At 52.3% G+C, this 20828-nt stretch overlaps 1 protein-coding gene across 11 annotated transcripts in view; it reads right to left on the bottom strand.

Moving 5' to 3' along the window:
• Positions 1-17472, bottom strand: part of MVB12B (multivesicular body subunit 12B) — a 69638-nt gene extending 52166 nt beyond the window's left edge. For 2 of the 11 annotated variants that reach the window (XM_029999738.2, XM_029999740.2), the window contains exons 1-3: positions 16914-17069; positions 9750-9872; positions 3577-3684 (exon numbers count right to left, since the gene is read on the bottom strand). In XM_029999738.2, the coding sequence (XP_029855598.1) occupies positions 3577-3684; positions 9750-9872; positions 16914-16976 (294 nt within the window). In that variant the 5' untranslated portion in view covers positions 16977-17069. The other 9 variants (XM_029999734.2, XM_029999735.1, XM_029999733.1 and 6 more) reach the window with 9 other exon arrangements.
• Between the last annotated feature and the right edge of the window lie 3356 nt (positions 17473-20828).

Genomic DNA, 20828 nt, shown 5'->3' with positions numbered 1-20828 from the left:
AAGGAGGTACCAAGCCAACGCTTGCAACTGTCCCCGCTGCAGGAACTACATGATGATTGACTAGGAGATACTGGACAACTTTCAGCATTTACAGATTCTTAAACCTCATCCACTGCCATACTTCTGGATCCTTGGAAGCACAACTAAATTCTTCCCTTTGGAAACACGGCAGTTCAAAGTATTACCTCCACCAACTCATCCACTAAGCAGGTCACCTTAGTTATCACAAACTCTACATCTACAATAGCAACAAGACATTTCTGTGACAGTAACAGCAGAAAGCATTACGGGAAGATGGTTCACGCAGACAGAGCCAAAGTTATAACATGCATTAGCTAATTAGTACTGAATAGACATGGTTCTAGCTCCAAACACAGGCACACTCCAGAAGAGCAGGCCATTTGGAACGAAGAACTTCATTTGGAGTCCATATGAATTCTGAACTGATGCCTTGTCCTATTAATCAAGGCTTGAAGAGCTCAAAACACAATTCAGAATGACAGCCTCCACAATTGTTTAGAGACCAGATTTTCTTTGCAGTTCTCATTAAAGCCAGCATTGCTGCCAATAATCTGGATTCACGTATGGAAGAAAAACACACTTTAGTTACTGCACAGCCTTTATAAACAGAAATGCAATACAGAACAATTAAAATTTCATCCTAAGCCATCAAACCATGTCAGTGCCTTTTTCTGTTACGGGTTGCTAAGTACCTCCTTTAGTTTTTTTCTGGCAGAGTACTTCAGTCAAATCTCCACTCTCTGATTATTACACTGAACTATTTAAAAACGTATTTAAATTTGCAACCTCTGAAATAAGGGGAGATCAGGTCTGAAGTTTATTTTTTGGAGGTTCTGCATTTCATGGTCAACCCCTCACCAGGAGGGCCACCCCACCTGCAGCCCTATCCCACCATACACAAGCGTGGCACACACCCTTTGCTCATGCAAAGTGGCCGAGGCCAGGCAGTCCCCACATGCCTCTGTCACCCCTTTGGCCAGGGCATCTCTGCGCAAGCAATGCTGGATGCTGCAAAGCCTGAATATATCAGTAAACGTGGACCTGGCACAGCAAACAGTAGATGAAGTGGTCACTGCTGATTCATCTTTCATGTTTTATTTATCCAAACTGTCTGGCTATGTTACATCAGCATGCAACTTTCAGCTGAACCAACGATCATTCCTCCATCAGCAGCAGACAGGTAGGAGAGATGTCTCTGATAAGTTCGTTAGCTGCTGAAACACTGGGAGTCAGCATTGATGCTCTGCCATATACACAGGAGAAAAGGGCACAAAGCCTCCCCGTTCACGAGGTGCACCATTTGGGGCCTCCTCACCATGACACTCAAATACCAGCAATGTCCTCATAATCTGTCAAATATTGTAAGCTGATGAGAACGATGATTCTGATGCAGAGACACTACAGACTGTCTCCATTACAGACCAGGTAGCTGAGGTGCATTACCTCTGCTAACTACAACATGTTCTTCAGGACAAATAGTTCCCAGTGTTTTGTTAAAAACAAAAAAAACCCCCGAGCGGTAAAACTTCCAGCCCAAAGCACAGCAACACATCAACCTCCAGGAGAGAGAAGCCTCTCCCTCCCAGATGAGAGCTCTAGGTCACTGCTACCACCGAGGCCTTTTAACCCTCGAGGTCACCAGTTGGGCAGCACATCGTACCCCTGTGTGGCCAGAGAGGACCGAGAGGGGAGGGAAAGCTCTTGCTGGGCTAACCGGGGACAAGGGTGCTGCTCCCCACACAAGAGGAAAAAGCTGTTACCCCACCGGTCCGGTCCCCTCCTCCTCTCAGCCCACCAGCCCGCTTCCAGCCTTCCTGCAGCCAGAGGGCTAGGAGTGCTGATCAGATCTGTGTGCGTCCCATGGACTGGCAAACTGGTGCCAGCATCTACCAGCCTGGTCTCTGCCTCACAAAAAGGCCCCCTTGCACATGCAAAGCCCGTGGCCTCAAGCAGCACAAGCGCATGTTCTGTCTAGCATGGGCAGAGGCGCATGTTTGGGAGGGAGCCTGCTCGGCCAGATGGAGGAGGCTCACAGGCCTTGGGAAATCCACCCTCTGAGAAGAGGGGGTGCTCCCGATGTGCATTGGGTATGGCCGTGATGAACCACAGGACCACCGGCTCCATGCCAGCGCCTGAACATGGTCAGCACTGCCTGCAGGCTGCTGCCCAGGAGCTCTGCCAGGAGTGCCCGTGGGTCTAACGTGCCACTGATGCAAGGCTTGAGACAACCCATATGCAGGACACAGTGACTCGTGCCACACCTCGCACACCAGGCTGCTGTGCAGCTGGGACCAGCAGTCCTCCCCCCACACTCCCTTTAATTCACTCCTCATCAATATGAGGAATGTATTCCCAAACCGTGCTGAGCAAAGGATTCATGCCAAAAGCCCAACAGGCACCGACTGAGGGTACTTACACTGTCTCTGGTAGCCAGCAGTTGCTACTATCCTGTAATTATTTCTGACAACCTTGCATTTAAGGTACCCACAGATAAACTTAATACTCAAATCATCACAAATCCTTCTGTTTAATACCTGCCCTGCCTATTCTGGGGCTATTATTCCTGCTACTGCAGGTACTCCAGGATGAAAAGCACAATTATTGTCCATCCACCCCAGGAAGCGTTATTTCCCATAGCTCTGGAGCTTTATTTTAATCTAGAGGCAGGCAGGGAAGCGGATGGAATAAAGGTCAAATGCTGGAAATTGGCAGCCCCCGGCTTTCCTGTCAGGACCCATGATCAGCCTCTGAAGTCACAGTTGTTTTTCTGTTCCCATCGTTGGTGAAACCACGAGTACAAAATGGTTATCTCCTTACCCTGACAATTGAGTCACTGTGAATATCCAAAACACGACCAAAAGCAGGATTACCCACTAGATGGAGTGCATTCATTGTAGAATTAAATAGTTCCTTCAGAAAAGAGGAAGTTTTCACACTAGCCTCAACGAAAAACACAGTAGAAGGCTTCAGGTTCTCACTCTACATGGTCTCCTTTCCTTCACAGAAGAAGTGGGCAGACAACTGCCACTAATCAGAAACTAACTTACACTTAATAGCCATACTAGAAGACTACAAGAATATGGTAGCATATGCACAACATGGGCAAATTTTGAAGAATCAGCACCAAAAACAACAAAAAAAGAAAAGCTAATCCTGCAAAAAATATCTATGATGCCCCTGGATTCAGAAGCTAACATTTCCTTCATCAACACTGCCTGCAGCATTTGCTTCTCTAGGTAATTAGAGTTAGAAATGCATTAGGATCATGAGCATGCAGAGCCCATTGCTACAACAGGAAATGGTAGTGTAAGTGGGTTGCTGAAATGCAAGCATTCCCCTTTCTGTTGCTTTTATTGCAGATTTTGCCAGCGATTTCTTTCCATGAAGAACGTAGACAAAATGCAAATATCTGGCCATTGCAGTTTGCCTCCTGACTCACCCAAACTCAGAGAAATGCCTGCTTGAATTATAATTGGCTCCATAAAATGAATCACCCTATGGGTAAGAGCATACCAGGCACAGATGCAAATCATGCAGACACTCAAACAGACTTACATTTTCTTTTGAAAATGATCTCGTGAAGCACAGGTATCGTGTGACCTTGGATTTAAATAAGCCATCTTTCCAGAGGTCAGCATCCAAGCCATCTGCTGTTTGTGCAGCCTGGAAAGAAAAGACAGAGGGAGAGAGGAGACATGTGAGCCAAGATAAAGTTAATATATGTGCCGTACTTCTTCCTCAGACCTCTTCTAATTAACGGTACCCAAACTCTCGCAGCATCTCATTAGTTTCTTCACAAGGTGCAGTGCAAAGAAATTCCAAGAGGAGGTATAAAAAGAAGTTCTAAAAACGCTGTCTCTTGGGAGTCCTTTGATTAAAGATGCTCTGACAAAGGCTATTCTAATGAGGAAACAGCAACTTTGGTTACAGTCTCCAAACAATAGTTTGGAAAAGTCAGCATATTGAGGCTCTCATTACCACCCTACACGCAAGGGCACACTGGGGCAAGCTGTGAGGAGGGGGTCTGTGTAGACAAAGCACAGAAACTGCCCAATCTCAGTTATATTTTCACAGAAAAGCCATCAAGGAATTCTGGCTCCCAGGCCAAAAAGCTGCTTCCAGCAGCTGGGGAAAGCCCTGGTCACTCACAAACTTTAACAGCAGTGCCATGGGCGACAACACACCCTGCAAACATCCCTCTCCAATGCAACCCTGTGTCCAGTCGAATCAGCGGCAGACACTGCACAGAGGGCAAAGGAAACAGACCGCGGGCCCTCCACCAAAGAGACAGCGGCACGTGCAGGAAGAGAAAGGCAGGAGAATATCTCGCCTTCAAGCTGATTCAAGGCATGGGCACGAGGCAGCACCACACCCAGGGAAACGGCTCTCCTCTATTAGCAGCTCCGCACTTGCCTTGCACAGTGCAAGCTGGTAAGAGCCCCTGCCCCAAAAGGTTTGTTGTCAAGTAAGAAAGGAGACAAGGCAGCAAACACAAGGATAAGGGTAGCAGAAATAAGATCACCCCACCAGACTAACGGCCGACTGATGGCTCCCAACAGGAGACTCTAGCATGGCCTGAAGCTACGCAGAAGCACAGCTGAACTTCTGCCTAATGCCTCTCAGATGGGGGCAAACTGCTCCACTGCAGCTCTTCAAATCTCATCTTACTGAATTGAGTAAGACCTTGGCCCCAGAGCAGCCTGATAACAAAGAGCTGACATTTGTTGTTACTATTTGCACCCATGTTTTGTCGAGCAGAAACTCTGTGCAGGGTGCAGGAAGCAAGAGATGTGTGCTGACAAGACCCTCCAATTATCCAATGTGCAGGAGAGAAAAGCGTGCTTATTGTCTGATCACCAAAGGGTGTTAACAAAGTGCATTGGCTGCTCTTCGCATTTCAGCAACTGCTGTTCACAAGCCCCTGCTCAGCTCAAGCCCTTGTATGACACAGACAGCTTTTGCAGTCAGGATTCTGCAAAGAAACATGCATCATTTTTAAATAGGAAAATTTTAAAACAGGATTTTGGTGGGATTTTTTGTTTCTTTATTATTCCCTGAATTCAGCTCTTTCCTAAAGTGCTAGTTTAGGAATATAGAAAATCCATGTGCATCTCCCTCCCCTATGGGTAAGTCAGTCCTGGCAAAAAGATATTCAGAATACAGACTGCTTGGAAAAACTGTTGGCATATAGGGATACTTAGCTTGAACTCCAGCCCTTGTTAGAAACAGTTTGAGGGACTACGACCAGATTTAATCACTTTGTTTATTAATATGGTTCGAGTTCTACATTTCAGTTTTTCTTGTGTTAGCCAGTATTGTTTTCTTTGTTCCCAAATTAAAGATGCTCAAAACTCAACAGGCGGCAATAGACACAGTCTGCAACTGTAAAATTTGCGCTATACAAGTTGCTGTCAAATGCACTTTTAATCTAACTTCTGTAAGCTTTAGGAACTTTACATTACTTACAACAATACCAAATAATTTTTGAGGTGGTAGTACATCACTTCAGTTGATATCATCTCCTCTACAACTCACTGCCCAGGGCACAGCTGGATTACAGCTCGCCAAGATGCCTGATGGGGCCCCCGCACAGGCTGGCACTGCTATACTCTGACTTAATGATGAAAAAAACCCCCAAAACTCCAACCCACACCACACACCCTTTTAGGAACAACCCTGCCATTCTAACCCATCAAGTATCTAGTAGAAAGACCCAAGCTGGGTCCATGGGGAGCCACACAGCGAGGCACCCGACCCATCTCCAGGGAGGGACAGCAGTCCAGGCTGACCCCGCACTCCCCTTCCCACTCCTGCCCCTGCCCGAGGCCTGGCCAGGGCAGCGCAGGAGCCAGGCACTGCCAGCAGCCGATGGCAGCGCCTGACTCCTCTCGGGAGTCAGCAGTGCCAGGCCTGGCCCACGGCACTGCCCCTTGGGGACAGGGACCCTGCTGAGCAACGACTCAGGCCCCTCCTTCGCCACCCAGCTGAGCTGCTGGTCACTGCCCAGCTGCCCGCTGCAGCCACGCTGTGCCATTTGGAGAGCCTCGCAGGAAGACGTGAGCAGCGGAGCAAAAAGCAGCTGGGGGTAAGAGCTCGCCAGCCGCAGGGCCCCATGGGAACACCGGCAAAACCATTTCTGCTTCTGCCGAAATGCAACAGTTGCAGGCGACATCCCCAGCAATTAAGTGCTCTGCCTCCGCATCACCCTGCTGAAGACTTTTTCCAAGCCTGGAGAACGTAAGCATGCATTAACTTGTCAGAAAACTCATGGGGAAAGAAAACAGAGCAATATAAACAGGAAACTTCTTACATCATCTGCTGGGCTCCTGCAGGCAAGGAGGATCCCCACTACCTCTTGAAGCAGAGCTGTGCCCGAGCAGCGCTGCTTCACGATGGCAGCACGCCCTCGGTGGGGCAACACGGGAAGGGAGCTGACCTGGAGAGGCCAAGGCAGACCTGTCCGGCAGGATGGGCACTGCGCAGCCCCAGCTCACCAAGTCCTCCGCTTGGCTAAGAGGCGAGGAACATGCGGGACAAAGGAAACAGCACCCGACACAGGGCACCCAGCGCCTCGGGCACAAGGAATGGTCCTTCTCCTCATGGAGCTGGGGAAAGACACTCCTCAGGCATGTGCTACAAACAGATGCACTTGATGGAGTGGCACCCAGTAAGAAAGGTGTCCCCCAGCCCATCCCTCCAAGTGTGGGGTGATCTACCTGCTGCCCGACGGTCGGTATGGGGTTACTGCTACCACAGGACAGACCGTTGGCAAACAGGCCCACTAAACTGCCTGCCCCATAGGATGGGTCTGCCCCACCGGTGGTGAGCTGTCCAGCTCCAGCACAGTCCTGGGTGAGCAGCATGCTCAGGCTCTCACCCCAGAGGAAACCCCACCATGGAGCTGGCGTTCAGCCTGCAGCAAGGAACGCGGCTGCACAGGAACCACACCTCTCTCCTACCCCAGGCTCCCTGCCTCCCACCTCTCCTCCCTTTCCTCCCCACCCATATGCTCAGTCTTGCCAGTTTGGGCAGATTTTCAGGAATCTAAGTTCAGACACACTGTGCACGTTTTGGCAAAATCAAGTCTTTGGTGCTTCACCTGTTCAAAGACCTGGTCAGTCATTACAAGCGTCAGTAGCTGTTTTCTAAGCAGACACAAAGGCAATGGAGATTTCTGAGTAATTAAAAAACTACTAAGGGAAAAAGATCTCTGACCCATTCGCCAAGATTCCCCCGGGTCTGGTACCCTGGGCCCTGCCGCACCGCCACCTCCAGCCAGGCAGTATGCCGAACCCCGGGGCTCCATGCAAACCTGGGAAATGGACCAGGACATCCCCTGGACATTTAACTTACACCTGGGCTGAAAGCACCCATGCCTTTGCTTGTTTGTTTTAAAGAGGAACAAAGGGAGAAGGAAGGAAAAGAATATGGCAATGGCTGGAGAAAGGACACAAAGGAAAGGGAAACTGGGTAAAGCCTATAAATAACATAGCTGTCTCAGAAAGAGAGAACTGGGTACTTCACCGTCACAAAACTCAAAACCATCAGTAAAACTACACGATGTCAAATTCATCGCTAATAAGAGGAAATACTTTCCCACACAACTCTGAATCCACATGTGGAACTGAACGCTGCAGGATGCTGTAGCAAAAGGCAAAGCAATCAGATCCCTAAAGGGACTACAACAACATCCCAAGATAAACTGGTGTTAACGCTTCCCAAAAGATGAGTGGTTCTCCTTTTCAGGGTGCAGTTTGAACCTCTAACTATTAGGGTTTTAGGGAGTACACTCCTAGAATGGAGCTGCCACAGCTGCCTTCATCAAGGCTTTACACCCTGAAGCAACAATCAACTCTCAGTGTCTCATTAGGGAAATTGCATATCTGGAGAGAGACAGAGCCTGAGACTGCCCAAGTCCTCACGTTGCCCACGTCTCAGAACATGACTTTCTCTGCTGTACTGAGAAGTGCACTTCTGCATACTCGGCTTCGTGCCTTCAGATAGGACAGGGTGGGTTCCAGAGAGGTCAGGGGGAAGTGGCAACCCCGCATACCCCACGCTGCTCCAGAGTCCTGACTCGCGCAGAGGAGCCACATTCCCAGACATCCAGACAAGAAAAGCACAGCCCTACGTGCCACCATCCCGTGGTTTTGGGCACCAGGACATCCTGTCACATCAGGGTGGCACCCAGAGCAGCTCCATCACAGCAGTTGCTGTATGGTGAAAAGGACATCAACTGCAGCTCACAGCATCCAGGCACAGAGACGTGCTGCTGATCTGCCATACACGAGGCTGAGGGAGTAAGGGTGTGGAAGCCATGCTTAGGGCAAGACAACTGCAGGCAGCAGGCACTTCCCCACAGCCTGCAGCGGGGACTGCTGGCCCCAGGGTCAGAGAAGGGTTCCTGGTAAACAGAGAGGAAGGCGGAAGAACCAGAGGAAGGGCAGACTCCTCTCTGTGCCCCCTAGGAGAGAGCGACCCACATTCACAAGCATTATTACAACACCACTGTAATTGGATTAAGCCACAGGAAGACTCTTTTATCTTGTTTAGTTTAAACTACGTTAGCGCTGAAGCTCCCTATTAAACCACAGACAGGCTATCTGGGGTGAGCGCTCTCTCTGCCCAGTCATTTAGGCAGAATGCAATTCTGTTATCACAACTCTCACATTGTCCCATGCTCCTTTATCAGGGCAAGCAGCTAATTACACAGCCTGGCTCACACAGGTAATGAGCACTCAGAAAAATGCAGTAAATGCAAAAATCTTCCAGGTCTTTAAGGAGCCTTTTCAGAATCCCCTCCCTCGTGTCCTTACTTCAGCCTGATCCATTTTCTTCCTTCTTACACTGAACAGGGTATGCAATGATCCAGAGCTGAAAAGGTGTGAGCAAAGCCTCAAGTCAACTGGTTTCCACTCCCAGCCACACAAGCTGTGTGACTCTGGAAAGCCAAGGTGTGACACAGCACAGTTGGAGCAGGATACATAGAAAGGTGAGCAGATGGGACTACGGGCCAAATCTTTCCATACAGAGCTCTGCAAGGTCAGTATTTTATGATATTTCACTGTTTGGGACACTAACCTATGGGGAGAAAAGTCACACTGTTGGTTACGCAGCAACTAATTCAAGGAACAAGCAGCTGTTAAACAGTGACCTCCCTTTATCCATTCACATATTCATCTCTGCTGTATCCAGCTGCCTTTTCCTGCTGCCAAGCCTCCTGCCAAAGCTTAGTTTAGAGGTTTGCATTCTGTGCATCAAAATCATCTTTGCAATTTCAGCTGGGTGCGAAACTCTTTGCTTCCCATTCTGGAGCTTATCATCATCATTGTGCAGTGCTGATATGTGGGATTAAACAGCTGATGCGGGATCCATTTATTCAGAGATATAATTTGTGCAATACTTAGGACTCCTTCAGGATGGATGTTACTAGGATTATTAAATTTGCATGCCACAGTGGCCAGCTGTTTCTGAAAACCCCTCCTCCAGGTAATTATGCTCCTCTGGAGTGGCACAGATAAAGTAGCACGACTGCACCCACAAAACTCCACTGACGGAAAGCACTAAGTGCTGTGGGCTGAGAGGTGGGCAGCTGGATATCAAATTACTTCTTAAAGCACACATCTGAAGGCAAGCCCTCTCTGAAGAGATGCTGTTCCCAGCAAAGTAAAGCCTCATTAGTGCAGAACCAAACCATTAGCAGCAGCAGCTGAAATAGCTCTACTTACTACATCATAACCTGTCGGTGCTCGGTTCCGGGATGCAACCACACCAACACCCGTGATGGGATCCATCAGCAAGTCAGGCAAGGCATCTGAGAGGTCTCGCACTTCAGGCATTATGGACTGATCCTGAAAGAAAGGAGCAGAATTAAAGGGCTGCTCAGCAGCACACCCCAGCAGAAGACATAGAGCACCGAGAGCCTGCATGCATGCTACAGTGCCTGTGCTGACACACCACAGACTGCCAAGTTAAACACAGGATTAGGCCAGACACACCTTCTGCACTTTCATTTGCTTTTGATAAGAGGGTACATTTGTGCAATGCCCAATAGGTTTGGAATTCGGGCCAGCAGCCCCTTCTGAGATTAATTTTGTTGCTTCCAGTATACTGAGCATGGGCTGGTCTCCATCTAGCAATGATGGGAAAACCCAAGCTCATTGCCTTCCCTCCAAAACAGAGAGCAAATTTCATCCCTGAGTTAGGCTGGTTGAAGCAGCTCTGCCATTTTAAGCAGCAAGAAATCTGCTCTTAATGGCTTCACTGGGAGGTTCCCCATCCACTACGGGTGTTAGACAAGCTGGGGGTTTGCCCACGAGTCGTCAGTCCCGTTGCACCCTCCTGAACCACACCATTTTCATATAGCAGCACAGATGTATCTGGCGCCGTATGCAAAACCGCGCTTGCTGCAGAGAGCCTCAACACGAGGGGAACACAGATGAAGCAGCACAGGATGGTCTGATGCAAAGCAGACAGAGGCCTTGAAGAGGCCTGAGCATCTTCCAGGAGAAGGGAGATATCATCGAGTACTTCAGGGGAGGGAGATACGCAAAGGGGGATAGAAGCAGGTAAGACCAACCAATTTTGGAAAGATGCTGTTGCAGGAAGCAAGAGGAGAGGACGAGAGCTGCTGAAACAACTCACTGAGGAGGAGGAGGATGGGGAAAGGTGCCACTGCCTCAGCATGTGGTCTCCTGCAGAGGCAGCCAGTTAGGGCAAGTCTTCTCCAGCTTTCAGGCAGGAATGCCCCAGGAAACCGCCCCCCACGCACCCCGAGATAAAAGGGCAGTGCTTTGTGTAAACAAGCGTCACTGCTGAGCAGCCAGACAAGCTGTGAACCAGAGCTACCTAATACAATTCCCTCCTCAGAGCAATTAAATCCCAGCATTTCTAGGCCATGTAGACGGCTGGTTACTTACTGCTTCTAGAAAAGGCAGAGGTGAGTGCTGGTGCCAGTGGGACCTGGGTTTACACTTCACAATGCCCAGTCTGAACAAACATCGTGCTGCAGGCAATAAAAAAGAGCAAGTCTGGGCCCTATGTAAATAATAATAATGTCACATGAACAGCCAGACTACCCGAGGAGTCCAAAACAAGAGAAGCTAGTGACCAGTAATGGTGAGAACACTACTGCTGATGAACCAAACCCAGGACAGAGCTCTGCTTTGGCACCTAGACAAGCATCCAGCACGCAGAGAGCAAAGCAGACACACTTTGCTCCCTACACGGTTTAAGCTTCCAAAGCACGACTAGAAGGACAGCCTGAGCCGCAGGGCTCACCCTCCCCTCCTGACGGGCTCCCTGCCCACTCCTCGCCTGCCCTGAGGAGGACCCTGCCGCAGTATCGCTGGTGGCACCCGGCACAGCCCAGACAAACCCCACACCACTGCCTGCGCTGCTCCACCGGCTCATCCAGATGCCTCGCAGATAATCCAGAACCCATTGCCTAAAACGTGCAGTACCGAGCAAACATAATGTGAATTTAACAAAGAACTTACAATCTGTTTTTCATACAGATGCATGTTTTCTGAAACTTTGCCAACTTTTCCAACTCTCAATACTGTGATGACTTGTTACTACACATTGGGAGGAGCTGGGAGATAAAGAACGCTGATACGAGCTTCTCTTAGGCCATTTTGAACTGAAATCCAGGTAAGTGACGATATTCCCCAGCACACTAAGAACATCGCACAGCAGGTTCCAGCACGGCTGCAGCTGCACTGCGGGGAAGCAGATCCGCTCCCGTGGCGCCTCTGGCCTCCAACAAACCCGTCCTGACGAAGCGCAGGCTTGCTCCGCAGAGGCAGTGGGAGCAGGGGCAGCTGGGATGCCACCGACACCTCACCTCATGGTGGGGGGGGAAGCAGAGGGGCTGTGCCCCCTCCCAGGCCCTGGGAGAGCCCAGGCAGGCAGGGAGCCCCTGGCACTCCCTCTTCTGCGGCAGCAATGGCAGGGACAGGGCTAACGCGGGCCGGGGACCTGCTGCCAAATGCTGCCCAGGCCCCGGCTCACCGCGCTGGGGCCTGCTGCAGGGAGGCCCAGCTGCCCCGGCAGGAACCCGGGCAGCAGCGGGGTCAGCCTGGGATAGGCCGAGGAGGGGGCCCTGGTGGTCCCCGGCACCACCGCGGGATGGGGGGGGTGCCTCTACCCGCAGCACAGTGCCGCTGGGCACACCCCCTCAGCCTGACGGCACCCCGTCCTCGGCGGGAGGAAGAAGGGCACCTTTGTCGGAGCCGTTTGCGGTCCCGCTCGGCGCGGCAGGGGGAGGGGAAACGGCATCAATCCTCACTTTGTGCTGGCTCACACAAAGCCCCTCTATGGCGGCAGCAGCAGCTAAGCACGGAGGAGAGGGCTTTCCGCTTCAAGAGGGCGGGAGGCAGAAGCCACGGGGTAAGACGTGAGGCGGCACCGGCGCAGGGCCTGGAGCAGCACGCCATTACGGCAAGGGCTGAGCTGGGCTCCCCACGCCTGCCACCGCTGCTCAGCGCGCGGTGAGCCTGGCACCTTCCTCTGCCCGGCACTCGCACCGCAGCCCGTGCCCGGCGGGGACGGGCAGGCAGAGCATCTGCCCAGAAAACGAACCTCCAGGTCTCCGGGCAGCGCGGCGCATCCTGTTCCACAGTGGGAGGGCTGGGGCGGCAGCGCTCGAAGGCGGCTGGGCCTGCACCCAGCCACTGCAGCACGGCGAGGCTCTGCCACGCCAGGCCAGCTTCCCGCCGTGCGGGTGGCATCGAGGATGCGTCTGGAACAGATATGGAGCAACAGCAAGCGGTTTGCACACTCGGATAAATGTTTTTGTGAACTCTGCGCAGGTCAGAGGGGAGTCTCTGGCTGGGCAATCATACAGACAATTAGTTACATTGCACTTCTCCCCCAGGGCATCTGCAAAGTTTGGTTTCTTTTCTATCGTGCCTTTGAACTTAAAAATAAAAAACAAACAGTAAAAGAACAGATTAAATTAAGGAGCAGGATTCTATAAATACTCCTATTAGACAGCTTGTTATTTTAATGAAGTTCTCTTTAAACAACGAGAGTTTGACCTATACACCCGCCTAACATCACGGTGGCCTAGAACTCAAACCAGCTGACCAGACGGCCTTTCACCATCCTGCACTAAGCTGTGTCTGCCGGGCGCTGCCGAAGGGCCTGCGCCGCTCCACCCGCTGCAGGGTTATTCTGGGAACAGCCCAAAACAATTCGAAGAACATTTTTCCCATTAGTTGGAAGCATGCTCCCTGGAGGTCATTCTCAACTGCAGGGCCACATCCAGCCCCCAGCACGCCCAGGCAGCGAAGGGAAGCCGGATGGGAGCCCTGGGGCAGGAAGAAGCTTCAAAACACCATGGGGCCACTCGGACAAAACCAGCAGGGAAAGGATGTGCCTCCACCAGAGAAAGTCCCTGTGCATCCTGCTGGCACCAGTCCTGAGCAGCGCACGGCTGAGCGGGGCGGGATGGCTGCAGTACAAGATGCGGAGAACGGGCTCTCGGCACGCAGCCACCATGCTGCTGGCTTTATCCTGAATGCTTCCCGCCCCCTCAAACCGGCCATGCTGGAAGGCAGGAGGCACAGGTGTCCCCGGGATCTTGACGTCCGGCTGCAGGAGAGGCCTTCAAGGACTCTGCCAGCCTCTGCCACAGCCTTCTCGCCTTCTGCCCTCAGCCAACGCCCTGCTTTATCTTCTTTGCCTCCTCCTGCCCAGGGTTTGGGGGACCACTTGCTCTGTGTGGCACCAACCCAGGCCTGGCCCAGTACGGCCAGATGCAGACTGGCCCCAACAGGCACCTCTGCAGGCGCGTGGCACAGACCTTATCCTGCTCCCTCAGCAGGGCAGCAAGGCTCCCTGCTTCAACCCAGCACAGATGGCTCTGCGGGCTGCAGTGCACCGAGGGGGTAGGGGAGAGCAGTGCTGGGGTGCCCTGCAGCAGGCAGGCTCCAGGCATTGCCGCCGACCAGGCTTCCAGAAGTCTTTGCATCAGGGAGTTTGAGGCCAAGGAGCTGAGGGCCTTTCACACAAGCCAGAGCAAGCAGTGTTCTGCCCTGTCCTGCCAACCCTGACTCCAGAGGCTGCCAGCCCTCAGGGCAAGCCACCAGGTAGAGAAGAGTAGAGAAAGCACGGGCAGCAGGCAGTAACATTTAGTCAGAAAGCCACACACGTACAGCCCAGCCAGGGTCTCGGTTTGATCCGTCACCAGGCAACGCTCATCGGTGCTCCGCTCTGGGTCCTCCTGCTGCGAAGTACCTACTTCCAACACACACACCAGGTCTGCTCCCTAGATGTGTAACACAGGGTCCGTGTTGCCCTGGCAGTGCCAAGCCCTCTGCTGACTTGGCAGCACAGCTCAACGTAGCTGCCTCAGCACCCCGAGCCCCGCACCCTGCCGAGACGGCAAAGCTGAGGGCAGCTCATCACCCTCATCAGAGGGAACTGTCTTGCAGCCCATGTCCGCAGTCACACACACCTCCCCTTCTCCCAGCACCCCCAAGACTGTTTACATCCTTTTCACTCACTCTCACTCATTTTCTTGCTAGCTCATCTCCGCTTTTATTAGTTTATCCTAGGCATATTTTTCTGCTGGCTTCACTGTCCGTTTCAAGTATTCCACTGAGGTGACTGACCACACACACCGCTGGACTTTGGCTGGGACACATATATAGAAAAGGAATACGTTTTCAGAAATATGAATTATTGTGAGTTTGTACAGCATTTTTCCCTCTCAGTGTTCCTTTTCAACAAGTTAGGCAAGTTCAAGAGCTGGTGGGTACATGATCAGATCAGGCCTGATGACGTATTTGCTGCAGAAGTATCACACTGCCAGCAAAGCAGGTCAAGTTCTAAAGTTAAATAGCAAGGGACTTGGAGAGAGAATGGTCTTATTGTTTCTTCCTTCAACTACAAGCCCTGCACTTTTGACACTGACTTGCTCTTCCCACAGGCAGAGAAGTATGAGCTAAGGCAAAACTGGAGAAAAATTATCAACTACCTCACTGAGTTCCTGCACCCTGCAGGAAATAATCCCATCAAACCAAGGCAGACACACTGCTAAAACCCTCACTTGCATGCTCGGGTTATCACTCCATCATTTTGAAAAGGCGGTAGGTAATGCTGGCACAACACGGGTTGCTTAGAAGTCACTCCTCCGCATGCCTGGTCCTCCCACCACATCCAGGAACAGGACACAGCCCCAGCCAATTTTCTATTTCTGTTCACGGAATAGGACATAGTTTCAATCAGAAAAACAGGAGACCGTGGCAGGACACAGGGTCAGGGCCCTGGAGGCCTCCATCACAAGCAGGCAGAATTTCAGTTTCACATTTCGCCCCAAACGAAAGTATGTCTGGAATCACCCCTGCACCCAGGCTCCCATCCTTGAGACAGCTGCCCCGTGTCAGCTGCAAAACCTCTACAGTTTGTGACTGAACTGGATGGAAATGGGAACTTAAGTCACAGAATGAGCAGAATTGAGACCTTGTATTGCTTCACAGCACTTCTAACTATGGACACGCATTTGTGAAGAGTGTCCTATTTCAAACCAAAATAGGTTTCCATACACAGATGACCTTGCACCAGGGCAGCAAAATTTAAATGACATTCAGCTCAGTTATTTCTATCTTGGCACACGTATGAACAAGTCCCTGGGGGCTACAGGAACCCTTGAGCCCGGGATTCACTTTGTCAGAGCAGCACACGTTACAAGACTGAAATGTTGTGTGTTTTGTTTCACACCTCCAGAAGCTCAAACTAAGTCTTCATCCCAGTACACTGAGAAAAATCTATCGGGTAAGGCTATCTGAGCTAAAAATTACAGGGACGACACTGCCAACCTGCCACACGAGGCACAGACACCACGAAGGTATACGTTAGCATGTTCTCCCTCAGTTGAAACAAAACACAAGATGGAGAAACCTCAGTTTTAGCCCGATCAGATGAACACCTGCTGAAACCCAGCCCATCTTGTTTCAGCTGAAGGACTCTGCTTGCGTTACCACAACCAAGCTGCGAATGCCTCAGCTCAGAGAAAGCGCAGAAAATACTGAAGCTTGGTGCATCCTCAAGAACCTCTCCAGAAACCACAGTGAAAGCTCACAAGCCTCGGCAATGCAAGAGGCGAGTACGTAAAACACAGGCAGCTCAGTATCACTGCTCCAGTCAGCGCTGTAGAGAGAGAGCCCACATTATCACCTCCAGGTACGCAGAAACCTGAGAACAGGTGAGAAGAACGGGCGGTTAAGCAAACCCACGCTGTACAACACTTGCAGCAAAAAGCCACGCGAAACACGGGGTTTTTTGTTATTTTCTCCAACCAGTCGCCAATAAAACCTGCAGCACGCTCTTGAGCGGGTCAAGGTCACCAGGCTCTGCCCCACCGCCGACCACTGGCTGCTCCAGCAGCTGACCGCCAACCCCAGCAGAGCCCTTCGACCTCACCTGGAGGACAAGAGGCAGCCCAGGTGCAGGCCGGAGCTCGGCCACTCGCACGCCGGGCTGGCAGCGCTGCGAAGGCGCGGTCTCCCCGCGACGCACGGCACCGGCGGGCTCCCGCCCCAGCCCGGGGTGCTGCGGCCGGTCCCTCCACCGCAGCACTCCGGGGGGGCTCTGCCCCGGCCCGCCCCGAGCGGCCGGGGGGGGGTCCCGGCCTGCCCGCGTCGCCGGCAGCCGCGGCGCCCCGGCCGCGTCAGCGCCCCCGGCCGCGGAGGGGCCGGGAGGGGCGGCCGGGCCGGGCGCCCCTCCGCTCTCCGGACCAGCTGCCGCCGCAGGGCCGCCCCGCGGGAGCCCCGAGCGCCCGCCGGGCCCGGGCCCGGGCCCGGCCCGCCCCCCCCCGCCCGGGAGCGCGGCGGCCGCGGCGGGCCGGGCCGCGCCGAGGGGCCGCGGCGGGTCCGGGGACACTTAACTGTTGCCCGTGCGGCGGGCGGCGGGTCGCGGCTCCCCCGTCGCAGGCAGAAGCAGCTCCTCATCGCCCGGCGGGGCCGGCGCGGCGCGGCCCGGCGGGAGGAGCGGCGGCGGCGGGGGAGCGGCCTGCGGGCCCGGGCGGAGCGGAGCGGGGCGGGGGAGCGGCGGGCAGGCCGCGGCCCGGCCCCGCGCGGAGCCTTACCCGGCGGAGCGCGCCGTGCCGGGCCCCGGGGAGCGGCGGGGCCGGGGCCGGGGCCGCAGCCGGGGCCGCAGCAGCGCAGCACGGCGCAGCTCGGGCTCGCCGCCGCGCAGGCCCCCGCCCCCGCCGCTCCGCGCCCACCCGCGGCCGGACCGCGGCGCGCAGGGCCCAGAGCCCGCCCCGGCCCGGCCCCCGCACCGCCGGCACCGCGACCCCCTCGGGGCCGCCCCGGCCCGTGGAGCGCTCACTCACCGTGGCGACCGCGCAGCGCTGCCTCCCGCCGCCCGGCCGCGGCCCAAAGCGAAACCGGCCCCGCAGGCCGGGACGGCACTCGGCTGTCCTGCCCCACCCACGGCGGGGCAGGGGGGAGCGCCCCGGGGCTCCGCCACCCCCCGCAGTCCCCCCCCCCAGCATCCCCGGGCGGCGGGGCTCTGCCCGCCGCCACGTCCCACCTTGGGTTCTAGCAAAGGCAGGACTCGGGGCTCAGGGGCCGGCTCCCGTGAGCCCCCACGCTGCAAAAAGCGAGGCTTCACGAAGAAAACGATTCATCTGCGGAGCCCCGCTTGGGTGGAAACTTCTCAACAGCTTCTCCTGGCTGGAGGTCTGCCCCAGCCGCGGGCTGCGGTCCTTGAGCCTTTGGAAGATGGGCAATGCCGGGTGGGAAAAGAGCTGAATAATTGTAATTTGGTCAATGGAACCTCAGCCTTCCTTCTGAAACAGAGGGCATCTAGGAGATGGGCAGCCACTGCTGCGGTCTGCTGAAGGGCAAACTAGTTTTCTTATTCTTGAGAGAACGGCCCCTGCAGTTGGGGGATAAGCCATTTTGGAAGCTACCTTGACTTCAGCTAGGTAGTCATGTTAGTAGGTAGTAGTTAGTCAGGTAGGTTGGAGAAAATAACATCAAGCATACTTGATGCTCTCTCTCACCATGGCCTGAAAAACAAACTAAGCAAACGTGGTCCAGAGAGGTCACGGTTTGCCAGGCTGGTTGGGTAACCAGAAGCCACTTAGGGGTCCACTGGCAGCACAGAAGACATCCTGACCTGAGGCTCTCCAGAGGTCTGGTTCTGCTCAATGTTATCGTATGTCAGTGATGAAATTGAGAACATGCTTATTAAATTAGCAGATTATGCAAATCACAGCATAACCTGGAAGAGTAGCATGGCCTGTAGCCCTAATCGTATGAACTAATCCTGCAGCTGTCCTCCATTTGGTTTTGAGCACCTTACCTCAAGGATGGTCATCAATGATAATCTGGAGAGCAGCAGTTTTGGTGTGGGGGTTGACATCAATGGCCTTTGATGCAAGACTGACAGAGTCAGAGCTGCTAATCTAAAGAAAAAATCCTGGGGTGAAGAATGAAATAAAGGAGAGAGGAAAACATGTCAATTTGTAGGTGAATTAAAGAGGAGGGCAGTAACCTGTTCTCCTGCCCTTTGAGGCTAGACTAAGAAGTGATGGGTGTGAAGTGCAGCAAGAGATTCTGCAAAGGTATGGTGAAAAACTTACAACAGCAAAGACAGTGAAACACAGATGGGACAGTTTTTATCACTGATCAAGTTGAAAGTCCTCCTAAAAGCACTTACCAGATGTTACTCAGTCATTCCCTTGGGGCAGGGACCAGGCAAGATGGTCTCCTGGGTCCTTTCTAGAGCTGGTTTCCACTAACTATTTTCCGTGACATGCTGCCTGTTCAGAGCCATGGTTTCCTTTGTGCTGGAAACGTGGCCTCTGTGTCTTATAAGAGGAGAAAGACCTCACTCAGACGATGTCACCCAAATTTCCTCCCACTGGTCCTCTTTTGCCCTGACAAAATCAGGTACCATCTGAAGGAGTGGCACCTTTAATGGAGGGTCCATCTGTATTGTTAAGGGTGATTCTTTGTTTGATATTCTGCTTTTAACTACACCGCTAATTCCCTGGTTTTTTCCCTTCTCCCATTCTCTTTTTGCTCAGATTTGCTCATCGTTTGAAGAGCTCCATGCAGCCTGTGCTCTTCCCACCTGGGTAACTGTTTGCTTCTTCCATCCTGTTTGGACCCTCTGCCTATGTACATACCGTTAGCCAGGCTGAACTGAGCAGAAGCGGTTGGCAAAACAGCCCTTGTCTTTTCTTCCACGGGTGTCTCCAGGCGATTTTTGCACCTATCTGGCTCTCATTGAGGTAGGTAGGAGCTCAGCTCACCAAGAGTTTCCCACAGGCCCAGCTGTGGCTGGTCTGCAGCTGTTGGAAGTGCCTGCAGAGCTGAGTGCAGCTGACAACCAGGGGAGTTCTTGGGTTTGATCCTCAGGGTTGTTCCAGCTCCTCGTGCTTCATCCTGGTGTGGTCAGACTTACTACCAAGAGAAATACTATGAGCTTTGATTAGTTAGTGTTTGAGAGGCTTGTCTGGATAGCAACATACACTTCCGTGGTTTTGGATTCCTGTCCGTAAAGCAAACAAAGTGTTCTGCAACTGCAGAATCCTGGTGTCCCACTTACTCCTTGGATACAATCCTGGACTGGGACCAAACTTCCCTTCTCTCCTGGCTGGTGCTTCTCTCCAGAAAAGAGATATTTCAGATCAGTGCTTGCTGAACCATGGTAATAACTGGGTATTCTTAACTATGGCTCTACTCCCTCACTGTTCAACCAAGGCTTTCTGGCTTCTACTGCATATAGTCCTGATGGCTGGTAGTGGCTTCTGGGTCCAAAGATTAAAAATATATATATTTTTTGAGCGATAAGGAATACAATGCATTTTTTTTTTATTTGGAGAGTAATTTAGAGAGAAGGAAAGATGATGCCTGGTGGAAATGAGAAATATATGTCCCATACATAATATATGCCCCAAATGCCCTATTACAAATACAACAAGATTTCCTGAACTGGAGAAGTTGTTACACATTACAGTGTGCTAATGCTCCCCCATGGAGATGCTGATACTGAGAGAGTCTTTAGTGTAATAATATTAAAAATCCTAGAGTTTCAATAAGATCCTCCCTGCTACCACGGCGGTAGGAAATGAATTGATTCCAAAGGAAGACTCTAATTGCTGCTTAGTATCCACAAAATATTCTAAGATTCACTGCAAACATATATCCCAACTTGTCTGTGGCATGATCTGCAGTAACATTTCTTCCAAAGAGACAGTCACTTTCCAGCACGGCTTAGCTGCTGCTTCAGTTTTACCCTTGGAGAAGCTGCCCAAAGGGAGCACTGCCCTGCCCGAGGGAGCAAACACCTCTGCTGCAGCTGGGCAGGCCTGCACAGCTCAGGGCAAGCTCTTGGCACTTCTGCCTATGGAGACCTTTAAACCTCAGCAGCGCTTGGAGGCTGGGGAAAGGCACCATTGTGCTCTTTCACAGAGCATAAGCACAGGCTCTGAATCAGCAAATACTTGCACACTTGGTATTAGGTACATGAATAACTATACTGGAGTTGGTTAATCTACCAGTGTAAAGTTACTCAAAAGCATAAGTATTTGCAAGTATAATGTTTTCCTCTGAATATTTTACATAAATCTTTTTCAAAATGCATTTATTTACTTCTGTTTGTTCAGAGCGTGTCTTTTCTCACGAGTTCTGCAGTCATGTACATGCTGTCCAGTTCATACCAGTGTCTTGTTTTCAGGACACTGAATAGGAGGAATTTGACTCAGTCTTGGCTACAATGCTAAAGCTGTGGCTGAACGAACACGACTCACTCGTCCTTGAGTGGATGGACGCCAGAATTTGCAT

The sequence above is a fragment of the Aquila chrysaetos genome, chromosome 24 (assembly GCF_900496995.4).
Source record: "Aquila chrysaetos chrysaetos chromosome 24, bAquChr1.4, whole genome shotgun sequence".
NCBI lineage: Eukaryota > Metazoa > Chordata > Aves > Accipitriformes > Accipitridae > Aquila > Aquila chrysaetos.
The sequence above is the reverse complement of the archived record's forward strand: the minus strand, read 5'-3'. Positions and strand labels throughout refer to the sequence as shown.